The following is an 18,663-nucleotide window of genomic DNA, read 5'->3' as shown; positions in this document are numbered from 1 at the left end:
GGACTCTTTCAATCTTCATTTTTATATTTGCAAAGACGATGTAAGAGGCTTCTCGTGATCTTAATGACTTTAAATCTGTTCCGACTCTTTTTCGTCGTGTTAATCATTTTACTCGGTCTTTCTGTTACAGCGACCACTCAATCAGCAACCGCGTGGACCGTCGTGGACACCCGACGCATTGCGAGTGTGGCGAGGTGACGAGGCCCTTATGACGACGCGAGGAGACGGCCGAGAGTGCCCTGGCCACGTCGCAATCCGACTTCTAGGCCTCGTTCACTCTTCCCGCCCTCGACCGTCCTTGAATCGCTCGTTGAATTCCGCATGTTTTCCGGCAGCATTTTATTCCGACCGTCCCCACTCGGCACCACCACCACCACCACCACACGTGTACAAACGGAACATTCGCGTTTACACGCATACGTAAACACGCAGGCACACACAGGAACACACACGAACACACAGACGCAGGAACAAGGAAATGATCCTTCGATCCTCTCGAGGACTCGCCCGGCGACTATAATTAAAGAGTAGAGGGGGCCCCTGCGGCAGTCGCTACATCGGTTACTGCGATGTTACCACAATGGTTACTGCGTGGTTAATTGGTACAAATTGGCGGTTCGCAGCTGGTAATTGTCGTCAACTGCACGAGCTGGTAATTGAGCGGTGTGATTGATGAAATTATAAAAAGCGCGCAACGAGACGAGAAACATCGTGCGCGTGGGGCGTATTGCGCGCGATCGAAAGAAAGGTACGTACAAATTGGTTATCGTGTACAGGACGAGAATAAACACAAAAATCTACGTTGTTATATACCTATATTAACGGAATCACGTGTTGAATGAATTTTTGTAACTATTGATATAATGTTCTGGAAATATTCTTTTGCGTGACCAGATCGTGAAAGATGCCTTCTTATGCAGTAGAGAGGAGTATATACGAGTCTCTCTCGGATATTTTCTTTCTTTTTATATATTGAATACGACAAGAGAGTACAAGATACGCTCTATACTTCGTTAACAAGTGGAAACTCGAACAGTGCTACGATACGGATAATCAACTGCCCAGTTAATTTAAAAAGGGAAGAAGAAAACCGTGTCCCTTTAAAATATAATACTCTATAATTTCTCATCTTTGTACCGTAAACAATATCACTATTGGCCTACGTGTGCATTAATTAGTTTCGTTTGATGACACCGCGCGCTTTGAATTCTCTCGGCGTGCTACATACAGAATTTGAATTCAGCAATCAATATTTGCCAGTCTGCTCGGGGATTAAGTGCAAACATCAACGAAATTCGCGAAACGATAAAGCGTATTAATGCTCCTCAAATATTTTCGGCAAATAAGAATTCATGCGTTGTCGCAAATAAAATTACGCTCCTGTTACATATACGAAATTGCGGAAATGCCGAATACGTCGTATAATATCAGTAAACGTAACGTATACTGATTGTACAACCAGCCGCACGCTCACACGTTTATTGAAAGTTTCCTGCCACGTAGTATGGCGAGGTGAATGCGTCCCAATTGGTTCCGCGCGTGGTTGGAAAAGTCTACGTTCGCAAAATTAGCCGAGGATCACGTGCGAGCCCTTCCGAATTTCGGTATCGCGGTCACGATTAGCCAGGAAAATATCGGGCATACTAAAAACCGAGTACTTTTACGCTTTAATAAAATCACAGAATATAATTAATAAATAATGTCGCATGAACGAAACTATCTTCTCTTTATTTCTGTTTACTTCTATATTCTCTATTTGAATTTTTATATTTTATTTAATTCTATTGATTTCTATTACTTCGTGCAATGTCATATTGCACGAAGTAATATATTGTATAAGCTCTCTTTGATAATAAAAAAAATCTCTAAAATTATATTTAATTATATCGTTTTAAATTCCATTATATAATTAATTCTCTTTCGTGCGGTAACAAACAGATGTTACACACATTCTTTATCTAGAGAAAAATATTTTATTCTTTTTTTTTTTTTCGTTAACTTCTGCAGTTCTATCCAAACAACGTAAATTTCCTTCTTTTTCACGCATGAGAAACAGATTTCACGAGAGATCTTCGTTCGTCGGCCAGGGAATAAATGGATTTATCTTAAATCTATCTGCGAAATCGACAGGCACGACTGTAGGCCTCGCGACAGCCAATTTATTTTACTGCCACTAGAAGGTCGTTATTCTTGAGAAAACGTCGAAATGAGAAAGGGAGAGATAGAGAGGGAGAGGGGCGAGAAATCGAGTTCAGAGAATCGCAGAGGCGAAATAGGCATTCTAACTGTATTCGTTTTCTCGATGTATCAAGTTTAAAAGATACAGAAGTAAAAAAAAAACTAATAGAATTGACCGAAGCTATCAAAGACATGGACTTTTTATACTTCGTTTCATTATTGCGCGACATTAAATTTTCTGTAACCCGACCTACAGGTCGCAAATATTTTCCACCATGCGTTTCTCTTTGAGCTTTGGAAACTGATTGTGAGTTCGATAGATTGAAGTAGTTGAGAACCTGCGGACAGGATCGATAACGCGTTATGCAGCGGTTCGATATTTCTCTATCGCACGTGAACTTTGATCTTGAGTCGCGTCAGGAGAAGCGCCTCGCTGACACTCGCGCAAAGAAACTGCACGACAACTGCATTTTTCACGAGAGAGATCGGAAACTTTCCGAGGTCCGCGTGCTCTTAATTTATATGTAAATTCATGCGCGAGACACCGTTAATGAAACAAGTGGCGGCGAGAGCGACAATTCACGAAGGACACGCGCGCGTAGTTAGATATTACGGCTACGCGGTCTGTGGAATATTAACAGCGACGAATTTGCTGCGGCCATTGTCAGATTTCGATGCAAATTGCGTTCTCGTATTTATTGCCCGCCTCTCCGGGGAAAAAAAAAAAAAAACGTAAGCGCCCGTGCAACTTCCGCGCGAATATTGGGCTATACATATGCCTTCCGTTTTCCGCGGCCGAATTGGCTCTCGATAAACGATATCAATTTTTCGGGTAGCTAGTAGCGTCTACTGCACACTCGGAGGCAGTTCATTTGTACGCGGAGTCACCTAATGGAGGCAGGAGCGCGCCGCGCGCGCGCTTGGGTCGACGGTGATTAATGTACGAAGGGGGTAGCAGATGCATCTCGCACCCGAGTTAAGTATTACATTGTACGCCTTCGCGGAAAACGCATTCATCTCGCTGAAATATCCATATCAACGTCCAACTTGAAGCAAGATCTGCGACATTTATTACCGCGCCGAATTCGTTTCTGCTTTTCGACGAGTAAATTATTCGTTCGGCCGAATTTTATTGGTAAATTTTAACAAGCGAAATCAAGCGCAACGCGCGCCGGTTTCGCTTGTTAATAAATTATCAAGTGTCCGTAGAGAGCGGATGAAATTTCCATTATCAAATTTAATTATTTTGGAACGTCCTATACGCGCGATTAATATTGCCCTGCATCCTCATGACTCCTGGGAAAACGATTTATTTCGCAATTTTACTCGCACGACATAATTCTTTTTTTATTATTAATTTATTATCTTTAAATCTTTTCAGTTTAACGCTGACAATATCGATTTATTCAACAATTTATGAGCATTTACAGATGATTGACTTGCAATTACGATCCGATCGATCCAATGATGCTTACGATTCATGTGCAGAGTGATTCCACTTTCTTTTTTGGAGACTGCTCTCCGTTGAACACCTAAGCACAAATTGCGGGCAATTTAAGCGCAGATAACAGAATTATTCGCGTTGCGATAAGCGAAAGCATCTCGAATATATTTCGGAATGATAATCGAGCGCTCGTGCCGCACTGTGGCTTTCATTCCTTTTTTTTCTACCTCCACTGATATTTATACGCGAAGTTTCGTGGGTATACGCTCGCGTGCTAGCTTCTTTCTGCTTACGAGGCAAGCGGTTTTTGGAGCCACTGAAATTCGCCGCGGCATGCAACGCGATTTGCGCTTACGAGTTCGCATGGAATTTGCACGAATACGTAGCCCAGGTGTGATATGATCTCTTAAGTAAAAAAATAATTTGTGTATGTTCCGTGTTCTCCGATTGGATGGCTTTCCACTATAATACCATACTTTCAATTCGTGATACGAATTTCTATACGAATCGCGTTACCTTGTAAAAGCGGCATAACAATGCAATATTATTTATTTTTATTTTTATACAGCTTGCTAATTTTTAAAGAAAAGTTTGTGTTGAACTAGAAATATTATTAACTTCCTTATGACGCGTGTCACGCTGCAATATCAGTTGTCAGACTCTAATTTCAGATTTCTGGCTGAGTCATGCAGTGTCTGTGCTTAATTATCGGCGGAATGCAAAATTTATGACACAAGTTGTCGACAGGCATGCGGCGTGCACGGTGAAATTATGCGGAACCGGAAGATCGAACGCTGCATTACGTTGTCGCACACTAGATAGAGCATAAATACCGCAGCGATCAACGTAACAAAATTTTCGATCGGAAATTAAGCCTTCGTTAAAACATTTGAAAATAGTTATTCGTTAAACTCACGTCTGAACAATAAATTAGTATCATTTTAAAGAAACCGTGCAATCGAAAAAGATTTCATCACTGAATTCGCATGAAAATTATAATTAGAAAATCTACATCGGCGAAGCTGCAATCTAACCGCTGCAAAATATTCCACGCGATTGATATGAATCTTCTACGCTTTATTGTACACGGATTTGGAGATATATAAAAAGAAGCTATATACGAACATTCTATTGTTTGAGACTTTCAAGGATCGCAAGGGCCAACTCGTTTTCTTCTTCTGCCTTTTGCTGCTGATCAAACCATTAAACGAATTAGCAGAGCGAAAAAAATTTCAATTATTAAAAAAACTCCGTTAACGTTCGTGTTGTGTTCGCTAAAATATAATATCCAAGCACTTTTTAATTGCAGTATTTTTCTTACAATTTAGAAAAGAACAAAATGCGTAGATGAAACTAATTATGCGCAGAAACGAGTAAATTATATTTTTACTTTTTATTTTTCATGGCTTATCCCGCGCGGCAGCTTAATTATTAATCACCCTTAATTATTTATCAATTGCGAAGCGACAGCACTGCGCTTCAATTCATATCGTTTCGCCCCGACGCATCCGCGCGCTTCGACAACGCGTTATTTCGCAGTCGCGACCCTTCCGAAGGTATCTGATCACAGACACCGTCAGCGCACAGCGAGCGCTTCAGATGGCTCGTTTTCACGAATCACGTATCTTGAACGAGAATCTGGGGCAATCGGATGTTTGTGTCGCGTGAGGGAGAGAGAGAGAGAGAGAGAGAAAAATCAATTAACGACAGCGGCGGAACGCGTTATACACGGCCGCGTGCACACATCGCGAAGTGCATTCGCATTTCGTTGCAAAGCCGTTCCACTTCCACTTGGCATTGATTGTGTCACACGATGTTTGGGATAGCGCGAGGGCGGCATAATGGCACGCGAAGATGGGCCCTCAAGGGCCACGTTGCGGAAAGCGATACGCGGAGACACGAAAATAATCGTCGCGGCGAACGGACGGTCCGCGCGTGACAGAGGGGAAAAAGAGAACAGCAATCGATAACTCGTTTTTTAATCTGTGCCATCTGTTGCACTCGTCGATGCGGCGATACATTAATGCAAATGTATCTCGCTCACCGTTGTACCCGCGTGTACTTTTTGTTTTTAAACGCGATACAACCGTGAAACAGTATAAACAAGTCATGATACGGTACGGGCGATAAAAATTTAAAAAAAGAGCCGTACGCTGCAAAACGTATGCACGTGATAATCTCCGACTGGTACTCGGTATCTCGATTACTCGCGCGGATTTCGATTGAATCTTTCTACCGTGGAATTGCGTGTATTTTTGTTATACGGATGTACGAATGTTATACGTACGGATATATTACGCTAATCACGATGTGATTAGTACAAGCGGGATGTATATACGCAACTAAATGGATAGCGACCTACATTTTGTACTAATAAAATTATATATTACCTGCACTATATCAATACTAACATTAACATTATGTATGGAGATATACTGTTATTTATATCAGTTTAACTTCTAATTAAAACAGTTTTAACGATGTTATTTTACACTACGTTATGTTCCATATATTCGGTGGTTACATTTATTTCAAGTGAAATTCTTCGTTCTTCCAAAATTATATAATTCCGCTCACTCGATCACTCGAAAATGAAACAATTCGTGTTTCAAAAGCCACTCGTAGATAATGAGACGATATATGAGTAACGGATATAAAATCTGAAACAGAGACGCACGGCTGTCGTTATTTGTCGTTTTTCTCTCAACACGCGCACTCTATAGGAGAAAACTAGCTTAAAATATAGATAGATTCTAGTTACTCGGTAAAGAGTGACGTTGGGGGCACGCGTCTACTCAATTAATTGATGTCCGATCGGAAATTGGTAGAACGTTTGGGAGGATCGAGCGTTTGATGATTTCGGCGCGTGCCTCCGAGATGATGCGTTTAATTAATTATATGGGCACTGCCAGACTTGCAAAACTTTAATCAAAAGTACACACCGGCACGGCTAATCAAAGACCCGTAATCAAATCGAGCCGCGATTTCGTCGATAAGGACAAATGTACACGTTAAGCGGAATCGAGCACCATGGCGATTTTCCTATGTTATACCGGTTGTCTCGGAAAAATGCCGTCAGCCTTATCTGATAAACGAAAATTTATGCAGCTCGGACACAAACCTGTATACTGTATTTTGCCTTTCGTCAAGCCGACTTATCTACGCAAGATTGCAAGTGCACGTTTATCGGTTAACGTTTGATTGGCACTTTTCGGAGACAACTTGCATATTGATGCCGGGAGAGAGCTCTGACCACAAGCCACGAGAAAAAAAAGCCGCATTAATAAGGTCACGAGCTTAATGAACCAAAAAAAAATACTAATAATAATAAAAAGACGACCGGGGAAAAAGAGAGGAGCGAGTAAAGGAAAACATCTCATAGGAATTAATGACCGTTGTCCTAGATATGTCTAAAGAAATAAACGAGCCGAAACTTCGTTAAGGATTTTGTACGTTGACTTCGCGAGCGACCCGGATGGTCGTCAAGGTCGCTGGTGAGGGTGTATCACAAAGAACTACTATTTTCCTCGTACACGACACGCGATGCTTGCGCGTCTTGACACCGCACGAAAATTAAGAGGGGCGAGCCAATGCCAATGCTGTTATATCGCGTGATCGAGGCAATCGTCGACGATGACGACGATCAATGGGATCGTTCGGTTTGGCACGGTCGACGGATCTCCCGTGATCCGAGACGGGATGCCACGTGATAGGAAAAAACTTACAGAGCTAATAAATTATTATACTTGTAATTAGTAGCGTTTTGAATTAACACGAATCATTAATACACACACACACACACACGTATTCACATACACACGTACACGACACACGTACACAACACACGCGCTCGTGTCGCATACATACGAATAAGTGTGCGCAAATGTAAACTAGACGAGCTTTAGGCTAATCAAAGGGCTCGAATTCATTGAATGGGAGCTCGCGGGATAAAAGATGATGCGGCATGGTATCGCTCGTGACTTAATTAAGGACGTTAAATAGCCGCCCGATGTTGGCATTTAGCTGGTCTAAATCGCAGAGGGTTCGTTTCTACTAATCATAGTATATACTGTTGAGTTTAATCGATTGTGAGATACTTTATTATTATACATATGCGTAGGCTATAATGTACGGGAAATCATATTTGAAAATCGATATTTCTACCGAAAACGTTTGTAAGGTGTGTGTTCACGTATGTGCGCGGTAGCAATCCGATCGGTCCCACTTGGCGGTTATATCACGTGGCGAACGACGAACGACGAAAGGAACGCGCGCGTAATACCTTCCGGAGAATCACGCCTAATACGTGCATAATAAATGAATAAGGGGATCAAAGCAAGAACTTTTATTCCTTTAATTACAAAATTTTAAGACTTAAGAAGAAGAAGATGCGGTAAAATTTATACGAAATTTATACGAGATAATTGATCCGAATTGTGAGGCAAATTCGTCTGTCTCTTCTGGTTTACCATCTAAACTCCCGTGTTGGTAATGAGAAGCAATTACTTATCCTTAATGAAACACATGCATATTAATAGCAGATGTCTGGCAAGTTGCGCGTCCGAGTTTCGAAATCGACTCGGGGTACAAATCGCCCCATCGGGGTTGAATGCATGGCGTCCTTCGCGCGAATGCAATCTGTTCTAGCCGTCCTTTCTCGTCGCGGATCTCTCCTTGTCGGTCTGACCTTAATTGTAGGCTAACCTAGATTATAGAAGTCAGAGGCAATTCCGACGAATGAACAATCTCGGAAACGATAAGGCTCTCCCTGCTTTATCATTAAGCCTCGCGGATCACCCTGTCTTGTTGCGAGTTTTCAATATTCAAACCGTTGCCTCTCCTCTACTTGGAATTTCCACGTAGAACGATCGAAATACTTAATTTGTGAAATTGTTAGCTAATCGCATCTGCTGATAATGGCTTAAATAATTAAACTCGGCCGCGAGAGTAATTATCTCGGAATTAAGAGTACTATAATATCTTCCTTTTCTGCAGCAGCAAATTATTAATTAATGACAATCAATAATTGGACTGTTTCTTTATCTATTCACGCGTATGTTCAAAATGGTCCTCTGTTTTGAAAAAAAAAATCATAAAATGTCTCATAAAAGTATAGAGAGATCAAGATATGACAAATTAAATGCAATGCAAAAAGAGCGAATATCGCGGACCGACATAAATGCAAAATTCCTCGCATGTTAATTCGCAAATTAACGCTGTCGCGCACGCTCAATTAAATCGTTGAAATAATTTGTAAAGCTGCTCATAAAAATTCGTTACGCCCGTTTGCAATCGAACGAAACGTAATATTCGGTATTAATGTTTCCAGAGCGCGATATTGTTTCCTGCCGGCGCGTGTGTCGTTGTGTTTGCCCGGGCGATAGCCGTACAACGCGGTTAGATGGCTCAATAACCAGCGATGTATGCTTCTGGTGACCCGCCTCGCATCGATCATCCGCACATTCGACGAGATATCATTTCCTCTCTCGCTGAAACTTTCCAGAAAATCTCGCCCGCAGATAGCGGATTGGACAGGTGTCATCGACATATTTCGCGCCATCGAAAAATCTTCTCGCCGGGACACCTGCTCTTCGATTACATCAGAAACGTACGTTTTCATCGACAGATCTTGTCAATCCATCAAGTTTTTTATTTTCATTTTTTTTCTACCTTAGTTTAATTTTATGATGATATATCTCTCGGTTGTCGCGAGAAAAGTTATATTATTTTCTAAATGATATATCGAGTCATATCTTATTCAAGATTTAAAGACGATAGAGGAAAGACCGTAATTGCTACATTCTTATAGGCTGTGTTATTTATGTAAACGTTCATTCATAAATATATAGAAAAAGATATTAAAAATATTTTGTATTTTTTTTCTAGTAAAAATAGATTATAAAAAAAAAGAATTTTTGTAAAATTTTAGGTTCTGTTGGTTGCAGTCCTTTTATGTTAAATCTCAAACTGGTCGCCGACTTGCTAGACATCGTGCTTAAAGGAGCGCTCTCCTGGACTTATTTTCGTATCGAAATTGAGTACAGTTATGTGATATAGTTCGTCGCCGCGTATAAACCGCCGCATAGTCAATCGCGTTTCCACAGAGAAGCTTCGAAAAATTCCGTCGACGGGTTGCTACTCGCCGCAACGAGAATGTTATATATATATACGTACGATGTACAAGTCCTGATTTTGTAAAAGCAGCAAAACATGTTACATCTAGAATAATAAAAGTGATATATATGAGGTTTTATAAAAGCTATCCCCGTTTTTGAGGAGCAACTGTTTCTTGCCCGACATTCCACACGTCTTTCATCTTCTTTACGTCATAACCACTAGGAAATTTTCTGACGCGCGCAGCAGGTTCGTAACTACTGTGGAAACTTTCCCGGGAAAAGGAGTAAAACGTCTTGAGGATTCTTTGGCAGCACGAAGCCCCAGGGTGCACATACCTAAACTGACCTTTCGCTCGAATTTCATTTTGTCTTGATTTCAAATTATTCTTTCATTGCATACAGATGGCGAATCTAACGTAAAAACGAAGTTTCTCTCTTGAAGAGTGATTCATTATTCCAGAATAATTGTGTATCTGATTGCAAGTTTCCAAAGTAAATAATTTTTAATTTTGTTCCTCGAGGCTCTCTTGAGTACCTAATGTACAGAACAATAAAAATGGTTGAATCGAGAATCTCGAGTAATACGATAAGAAAAAGCCGTTCCAGAATGATGTAAAAAGTTTCTCTCGTAAAAGGGAAGGGTAAAGGGTAAGCCGCAGGCCTTCAACTGTCAAAAAGCCCCGGATGAATAATGTTGCTCGGAAATATTTATCAAGCTTTTAAGCGACGTTATATAAAATGGAAAATACGTTTAACACTTCAATATTTGAGTATAATCCCGCGCCGTGAAAGTTTTTCTAAGTTATTAATTTCAGAAAAGAGTTGGGTCCCCTAATTGAAAGAACATAAGCAGCTTAAAAATAATTTCAAATTTTATTCAAATGTCAAATGTTAAAAGGATTTTTATATATAGTCAATGCAATTTCAATTTCATTTCGTGTTTGGTTTAGACATGCTGATATTGTAGAGACTTGCGTTTCAATATTTTCAACATTTCATTTTATATTTAATGTACTGCCCTGTTTACGGCTATTAAAATACTAATCTCTATTCATGACAGCCACATACGCATCCTCTTTTATCTTTTCCCGTGTTTCTTGCCAGTCTTCATGGCCGGTATCATGTATGTTACGAGCAGTAAATCTGCACGTATCACACAAATTTTTCCGGAGAAAGACTGTTGGTTTTGCGGAAGCGTTATTGTAGATCCCAGCAGTGTTCTCCGTTCTCAGGACGAATCCCCCGGAGTTCTGTAAAGTATAAAACGAGTATTTACGTTTTTTTTCTACCGACTGTTACTTCTCGAATATAACGTTTACCGACTGTCTTCCCGTCTTCTTACGATCGATATTAATACTACAGGAAAGTTCCCTAAACTCGGTGCTTTTAGGGCCAATCACGAAATTAGAAATTTTACCTTTATACACATTTCTTGCTGTTCCACCCTGATTAATGATGGAGATCGCTATAAAATCTGCAATGTTATCCCTTAATTATATCGTAACACGCAAATTTGGCGTGGTGGCTCGCTTAAAAATGGAATTCTTCGATCGCCCCCGACTGCGAAACGCTCCGCCCTCCATTCACGTCCCCGTTAATAGCGACCGCACTTGAAATTGCATACACGTCGCCAGTTTAAATCCCGGATGTTAGTGGCGTAGTGACGGCACCCCGATCGATCTCTCCCATAATCGGGCTGTTTTTATTCCGTCCCATGCCATTGATCGCGTATGCCGCCCTTTTCTTCCATCCATCCGTCGATCGACACCTATCACGCGACCCTTTTCCGTTCCTGATCCCACCTAATCGCGGAGGACTACGTCATTCTCGACGAACGATTGCCTATTTGCAAGGGTGTGGCACACACCCCGGTGTACGTACCACCAGCCCATTGAGTTTCTGGGCGCGGTGAAGACTTGAATGAACACTCTTAACTTCGCCATCCAGCGTAACGATCTTTATGCAAATTGGCGTTTGTTAAGTGTGCACGAGATTGCCGCATGTATATGTGTATGCGTATGAGTATGCGTTTCTGTCAGAGATTCTATTCATTAATAACACGATATTTTACTTCTGATAATTTATGGTAAAATTCTCATATCCCTTAGGTTCACATAAACACGCAAAAATAATTTCCTACCTGACGATGTCGACTGATTGCGAAATGTTTTTCTCGTATACTTAGAACGTGAAAGAGATTTGTATCATCAATACTCTGGCTTAAATCTAAGGCGCACGATTAATAAGCTACGTTCGTGCGAGAGATCTCTTAACATCAGAGAAAAATGATATCGAGAGAGAGAGAGAGAGAGAGAGAGAGAGAGAGAGAGAGAGAGAGAGAGAGAGAGAGAGAGAGAGAAGAAAATCATAATCCGAGAAGTGGATCTCGCGCTCGCTATACGGGACGAAGGGATGAGAACCTCACAGGATCTTCGATACACAGGAACTTCAGACGGAAAAGAGGCTGGGGAATGCTCTTCGCGGGAACAGGTAGCTCGAAGAAACGATTCATCGGCGGGGCTTAAAAAGAACGTGGAAAAAGGAGCGACCTAGTTTCACCTCCCACGAAGACCACGACCCCCACCGATCTTTTTTTTGTCACGAGTCGAGGGGCAGGCTCGCAAGTTAAGGACAAGACGAACGTCTCTCTCTCTCTCTCTCTCTCTCTCTCTTTCTCTCTCTCTCTCTCTCTCTCTCTCTCTCTCTCTCTCTCTCCACGCAGAAGGTCGGACCGACCGGCATGACGATACTACACGGCGACACGCAAGTCTCGTTAATATAGTTATTTGGATTTACTGACCCTTCTGCGGCGCAAGACGGTGAGGTCTCTTCGCCAAATATTCGAGAATTCGATGGGTTCTCGAAGGCAGCTGTTCGACAGCTATAAGTAGCTGCGACCTTTCGAGGCTACGGAATATCGAAAGTTCGCCAAGTTCATTATATTCCGAACTTCGCGGCGTATTGCGGCTCGGCTACTCGGTACGTATACTTTTCAGTAATCGATAGTTCGAAAGTACCGGAAGCCGCTACCTCAATATACGCGCGCTGTAATTTGGATCAGACCGGCAGATTTATATACTATACATTATAAGTTTATACATTATATATGTATGAAAATAGTTCCGCCTAGAAAACAAAAAATTATAGAACAGTTTCATTACTTATATGATATGAAAATACACATCGTTTTTTTCTTCTTTGACTTTAAATCTATATTAGGGCTATATGCCATTTCCTTAGATTGATATGTGAATTATTTGGTAAAATATATTAATTAGATTGGGTATAATTCTTACAACGTATATAACTTTATTGCGTATAATTAATTTACAACGCAAAATAATAGATTTTTTTATATACTCTATACATTAAATTTATTAATTATATGTAAAAATAATCTCGTCCAAAAAACAAAGAATTACAGAACAGCTTTATTATATGATAAGAGCACACATCATTTTATTCCCCTTTGATTTTTTATCCATATTAAGGCTATGTGCCATTTGGACTGTTACGTGAATTGTTTGGTAAATATTAATTAGATTGGATTTAATTATTTTACAACATATATAACTTTATTGCATATAATTAATTCACAACACAACACAACAGATTTATATACTATTCATTAAATTTGTAAATATATGTATATCTATTACATGAAAATAGTTTCGTCTAAAAAACAAAAAAATTACAGAATAGCTTCATTGTATATGATATAAGCACACATCATTTTCTCTTTGATTTTTTTTATCTATATTGCGGCAAAGTGCCATTTCCTTGGATTGACATGTGAATCGTTATTAAAATATTAATTAAATTTGATATAATTATTTTAACGTATATAATTTTATTGCGTATAATTAATTCACAACGTAAAATAAAACTTCACATCGTCTATCTCACACTTTATGGAATTATTAAAGAGATATTACAGAAAGATATATTATAAGAAAAAAGTTGAATTGCGTTATGACGATCTTACATAGCCCGTTAAAAGTCGAGTGATGTTTAATTCAAGAGTCACTTGAACTCTCTCTTCAGTTAATTTTAAATAACGTTTATGGCAATGGCACTTTCGCAAACTCATTTTCTTTAATGGCAAAAAGAAAAAAACGCCTTATATCACTGTCCCACCCAACGATTCATATCTTCCTGTTCCAAATCAGGGTCAATAAAAAATTCAAGCGCGAGTGAAGAAACGATTCCCAGTCGGATTTTTAAGCGGGTCATTTGCGACATAAAAAAAGGGGTGACGAAAGGAGACGGAGTCGCATTAGCCGATCAGCTTTGCGGTTTACAGGCATGATGAGAACAACTTTGACCTGGATCGCCGTGCATAACTACTGGCCGCTGTCATCCTTCTCATTCTCCGCCCTCTCTCTTCAACCCTTTCATATCGTAAGTTTGCACGCCGTCAGTTTGTCCTGTGTGTGTCCGCGCTCCGTGTCGTGCACCCCGCGACCACCGACGCGACCCCGCATATGCACCAACCACGTCGCGTAATCCGCGATAGAGCCGATGCGCGTTACGCCACACGTCGACGATCTCTCTACTCCCGTCTCCCGTATTGCCGTTGTCGCCAATATAAATCCACATAGATTCGTAGATTGCGCGGGATTAATCTCCCCGGATGGCCGGCGGAACGCCGCCGGTCCCCGGTATAAATAAATCGATCACCGTAAAATGCTACAAGTCGGTCATGTTTTTAAAGCAGTCAAGGTAATGTATATATCGCCCAGCTGTCCCTTTTCGTTGGACCGACTCCGTGCTCGCTTTCTCTCTCCTCGAGGCTAGTGCACATCTACTATTCACTTAATCATGCAACTTGCACCGCAAATTATACAGCCGTTGACCTACATATCGCCCAGGTATAACATGCCAATTCCGTTTCGATGCGTTCGCGTGAAAACGCGGGGATTTGTTTAGCATCAAGGATGCACGCGCACGGAGCATGATGTATCTTTCATTTATTCGATTATTTATAAAAATGATGAGTATGAACACGGTTAGTGTAAACATTGCCGACATTTTCTGTAACGAAAAAAAAAGCGGAAATATAAAACATTCATTATCTTTAAACTAAAAAATTAAAAAACTTAATTTTATAAGTTATTATTTCCATAATATTTATGTCTCTGAAATTATATAAAATAAAAATTTAAGCATTATAGAATACATTCATTGTATTCTATATAATGCTTATATAATTTATATTTAAATTATAGAATACATTCATTGTATTTTTATTACCTTTCTGGCATAGAATCTTTCTGAAAGACAAAAAATTATATCGGTTTATAAATTTTCATTTCATCTCTGTATTGTATATCTTCTGCCGCTACCAATAAGATATTCGAGACATTATTTGTACACGGCATTCATTTTCACGCTTAACAATGGTAATATTCCGTATGCATTGGAACAAAGCTGAAATTATTCGCCACGGAAGGAACCCGCGGTCGCGGAAATCATGCAAACTCCGCGCTTCGTCAGTATCGGGGAGTATACTCTTTGTGTTTGCCACGGCGAAGTGGTGCTTACGCGAGATCGACACGAAGATTGTCATTCGCGAGCGCGGGGGGCGCCAAATATCGATTTTAGATTTCATACTGTCGCGTAACTCCGACGGTCGCGTGCCCCACTTTTTCAGAGGGCTATCCCAGAACCCGTCAATCGATCGTGCATGAATTATCGATCGCTGACTAGGAAATTGAAAAAAATGCGGCGCGTTCGAACAAAATGAAACAGACTTCGAATCTTATAACCATTAGTATTCTTTCACTCGACACTTTGTGCATATGCTGCCTATAATGATATGCTTATGGATTGTTACCATATATGTTACCTAACTCTCAAAGCGAAACCGACGATATTCTTCTTGTCTCATTACGCTCGTTTCGGTATTCAAAGAGATTAGAAGTTAAATTCTAAACTAGCACGTAACTGCAACTGCAGAAATGTAACATGAAATGTGGGCTATTTAGTCCAAATTTTGAATTAGTGCTTTACTGACCTGGAAAAAGACCACGATATCGCTACGTATATATAGGTAAAGTAAATTAAGTTTAAAGCATTGCGGTATCATCATGATGATCATAATTTCTTCGCATACATGGTCTGTTGACCACATATCTTTCCAAATTCTATTCCGTGAAATTATTTCGTAAAATATATCAAGGGTTCCAGGAATTAATTAAATTAATATTATATCGCGATCGTTATTTTTCGGTGGCCTCAGCACATGATTAAATATTTTCTATGTTAGCATATAAACGTATTCATGAATATCGCTCGTTTCAGTTGATATTTCGTAATAGGAAATGTCAAAACTATATCCCGTGCTCAAAGTCGTAATTAGAGCTCCGAAATGTTATATGTCGTTCAGAAATACTGTGCGAATATCACGGCTCTCTCTCTCTCTCTCTCTCTCTCTCTCTTTCCAATGCGTACAATTAAAAAAAAAATTTTTTTCCTAAAACGGACTATGGTCGAAAATATCGGGTGGAATTTTGTAATTTAATATTCGCCAGGAATCGAGAACGACGTCACAAATTTTTACAAAACGGGGCGGTTGCTCCACATCCCGCGAACCTTCAACGTTTCATCTCGGCACTGTCGACCGATAATCTCTCTCGGCAAAGTGATTTTCCACGTCCCGGGCGCTATTCACTATTCTTTTTTCTACGTCGCTCGCGGTAACGCTTTTGATCAAGTTACATGACGGCGATTGTATCGCTGCGAATGATTATGCCCTGAAACTTTTTCAGATGAGCTCGTCGAATTATATCCTTCCGAGATATCTCGGTTAATTCACGGCTACACACCTGGTAACTATATTTGCATCCAATTAGAGTAATTTTTCGCGTTCATCTTTCTATCTACATATTTATCCATGAAATTAACGATTGCCCGTACATTACTGGCAGTGTATGCAAACATTGTTTGACGTTGTTTTCATACATAACGAGTAAAAACTCCGTAAATCGTCGGTGACCATTTGCCCGATTGCGAAAATGCCTTAAATCCATATTTAATTTTTCACAATTAGCAAAACTGTTTCGGTGGACGTATGCCAAATGTGTGTTCGGCCTAATTATTTTCCGAGACACCTAGCAGCCACACAGGTTCGGATACGAGATCGCAGATGGATCTTCCCGAGGGAAAAAAAAACGACGTTAGCGACGTTCGAAGGCATTCCCCCAACGGACGTTGGAAGATTCACAGCGGTACGCGCGATCGGGCTTGCTGCCAAACCAATTCAGCTGCAATAATATTTGCATAAACTGGATTCGTCGTGTCGGATACATAAATCAGGCAGCGACACGCGCGGCAACGCTCTTTCGCCCCGCAATAACGACTGGGGAAGAAGCGGCCTTTGAGGCATGCCCATTGCAGTATGCGCCGCTTGGTTCAGGTACGTCAGCCGTACGATAAGTGAATCGATTTGCAGGAAATCGAGCCGTTTATCGCATTCCGTACTATCCCACTTCGATAAATTTTACTTACCCGAAGGCAGGGAACGTATGCTTTGCATTATATCGCCTAACCATTTGTAAAGTAGCTCCGTTATGGATGTATACATTTTTTATAAAGTAACGTGAAATGTGTGCACGATAAATTATTACATAATCTTCTCATACATTATGTTACGTCTATTAAAAAAAAACTCTTTGTTTTGAACGAGTTAAACACATGATCTTGTCATTCCGTTTGAAGCTCTAAGATAAATTCTAAACTGAAAGATATAAATCTTGTTTATAAACTTTCCTTTTATACTGGCCAAGTTGCTGATCGCGACTTCTGTTGTTGTTACAGCAGCAGTGTAAATAACGCCGTTGTTCTTATTGGAATTCCCGCCCAGCGTGCCGATCAATCGCGGGCGTATTTTTCGGGATCGCTTGTAACGGAGAGCGGAAAGGAGTTCTCCAGGGCTTTCTCGAGGATACGGGCAAAACACTCGATGACCATATAGACGTGAGTTGGCCGAAATTGAAGAGTTTGGTGGAAGAAGAATGTTAGTTCTGTATCGCTAAATTTTTCATGAAATACAATAAATTGGATATTTAAATGTAATACTTATATTTCAAAAGTATGATTACAACTTGTGATTTATGTAAAGATACGTTTAAAAATGTAAAGAGATTTCTTTTCCATAAATAAAAAAAAAAACAAAGTTTCCTCTATGAGGAAGCGAAAAAGACTCAACTCATTTTCTTTTATTGTAATAACCACCTTTGCAAATATCGGTGTACTTTAATTGCTAGACGACCGATTACGTAATAATGTTATATATAATGTTGCTAAATTAAAAGCATTGTCATCATAAAATGTTTCTTTTATTAACATGATGCAAATAGAATATATTGAATAATAATAATGTTTGGTATTTTTTAAAATATAAATAAGCAATATCTCCAGAATATCTTCTTTTTAATCAGCTCGAAAGGACAAAGTTACGTCGCACTTAAGACGAGGTAAGGAAGCTCCAGTTGTAAAATTCGATTATGACAGCGCACTTTTCGTAGCTAATAAAAAAACAGTTTTATAGAATACCTGTGTAAAGGGCAAATGAGAAATCGATAGCGCGGAGCTAGTTTACGAGGGAGCTGCGCGGAATCACACGATGAGATTTTTATCGGATACCTCATAAAGCGGGAAATTACACGAAGAAGAACTCGTTCTATGCATTGCTTCGCTCGCGCCAGTGAAGTAAATTGAAACATGAGATTTTTCTGATCGGCATCCCGCGATTACCGTCCACGTTATCGGAAATGTACATTATGGAAAGCGCGAAAGTATTTTCGATGCAAAACTTAAACGCTCTCATTGTCTATTAACGAACTGGAAAAACTTGATCTGTTTCGCAAAGATTTATCGCAAGTATTTAACGTGTGAGAGCTATAGAATACGAAATATCATAGA

The 18,663-nt window shown here is 40.1% G+C and overlaps 1 protein-coding gene across 5 annotated transcripts in view; it reads left to right on the top strand.

Moving 5' to 3' along the window:
* Teh1 (tipE homolog 1) overlaps positions 1-17,941 on the top strand; it is a 49,364-nt gene extending 31,423 nt beyond the window's left edge. For 2 of the 5 annotated variants that reach the window (XM_071786122.1, XM_071786139.1), the window contains 2 exons: positions 131-17,155; positions 17,557-17,941. In XM_071786122.1, coding sequence (XP_071642223.1) covers positions 131-212 — 82 coding nt within the window. In that variant the 3' untranslated portion in view covers positions 213-17,155; positions 17,557-17,941. The remainder of the gene's footprint in view (positions 1-130; positions 17,156-17,556) is intronic. The other 3 variants (XM_071786135.1, XM_071786128.1, XM_071786125.1) reach the window with 3 other exon arrangements.
* Positions 17,942-18,663: the final 722 nt, after the last annotated feature.

This window comes from Temnothorax longispinosus, chromosome 1 (assembly GCF_030848805.1).
Source record: "Temnothorax longispinosus isolate EJ_2023e chromosome 1, Tlon_JGU_v1, whole genome shotgun sequence".
Classification (NCBI taxonomy): Eukaryota; Metazoa; Arthropoda; class Insecta; order Hymenoptera; family Formicidae; genus Temnothorax; species Temnothorax longispinosus.
Note: the sequence above shows the minus strand (reverse complement) of the source record. Positions and strands in the feature narration are given on the sequence as shown.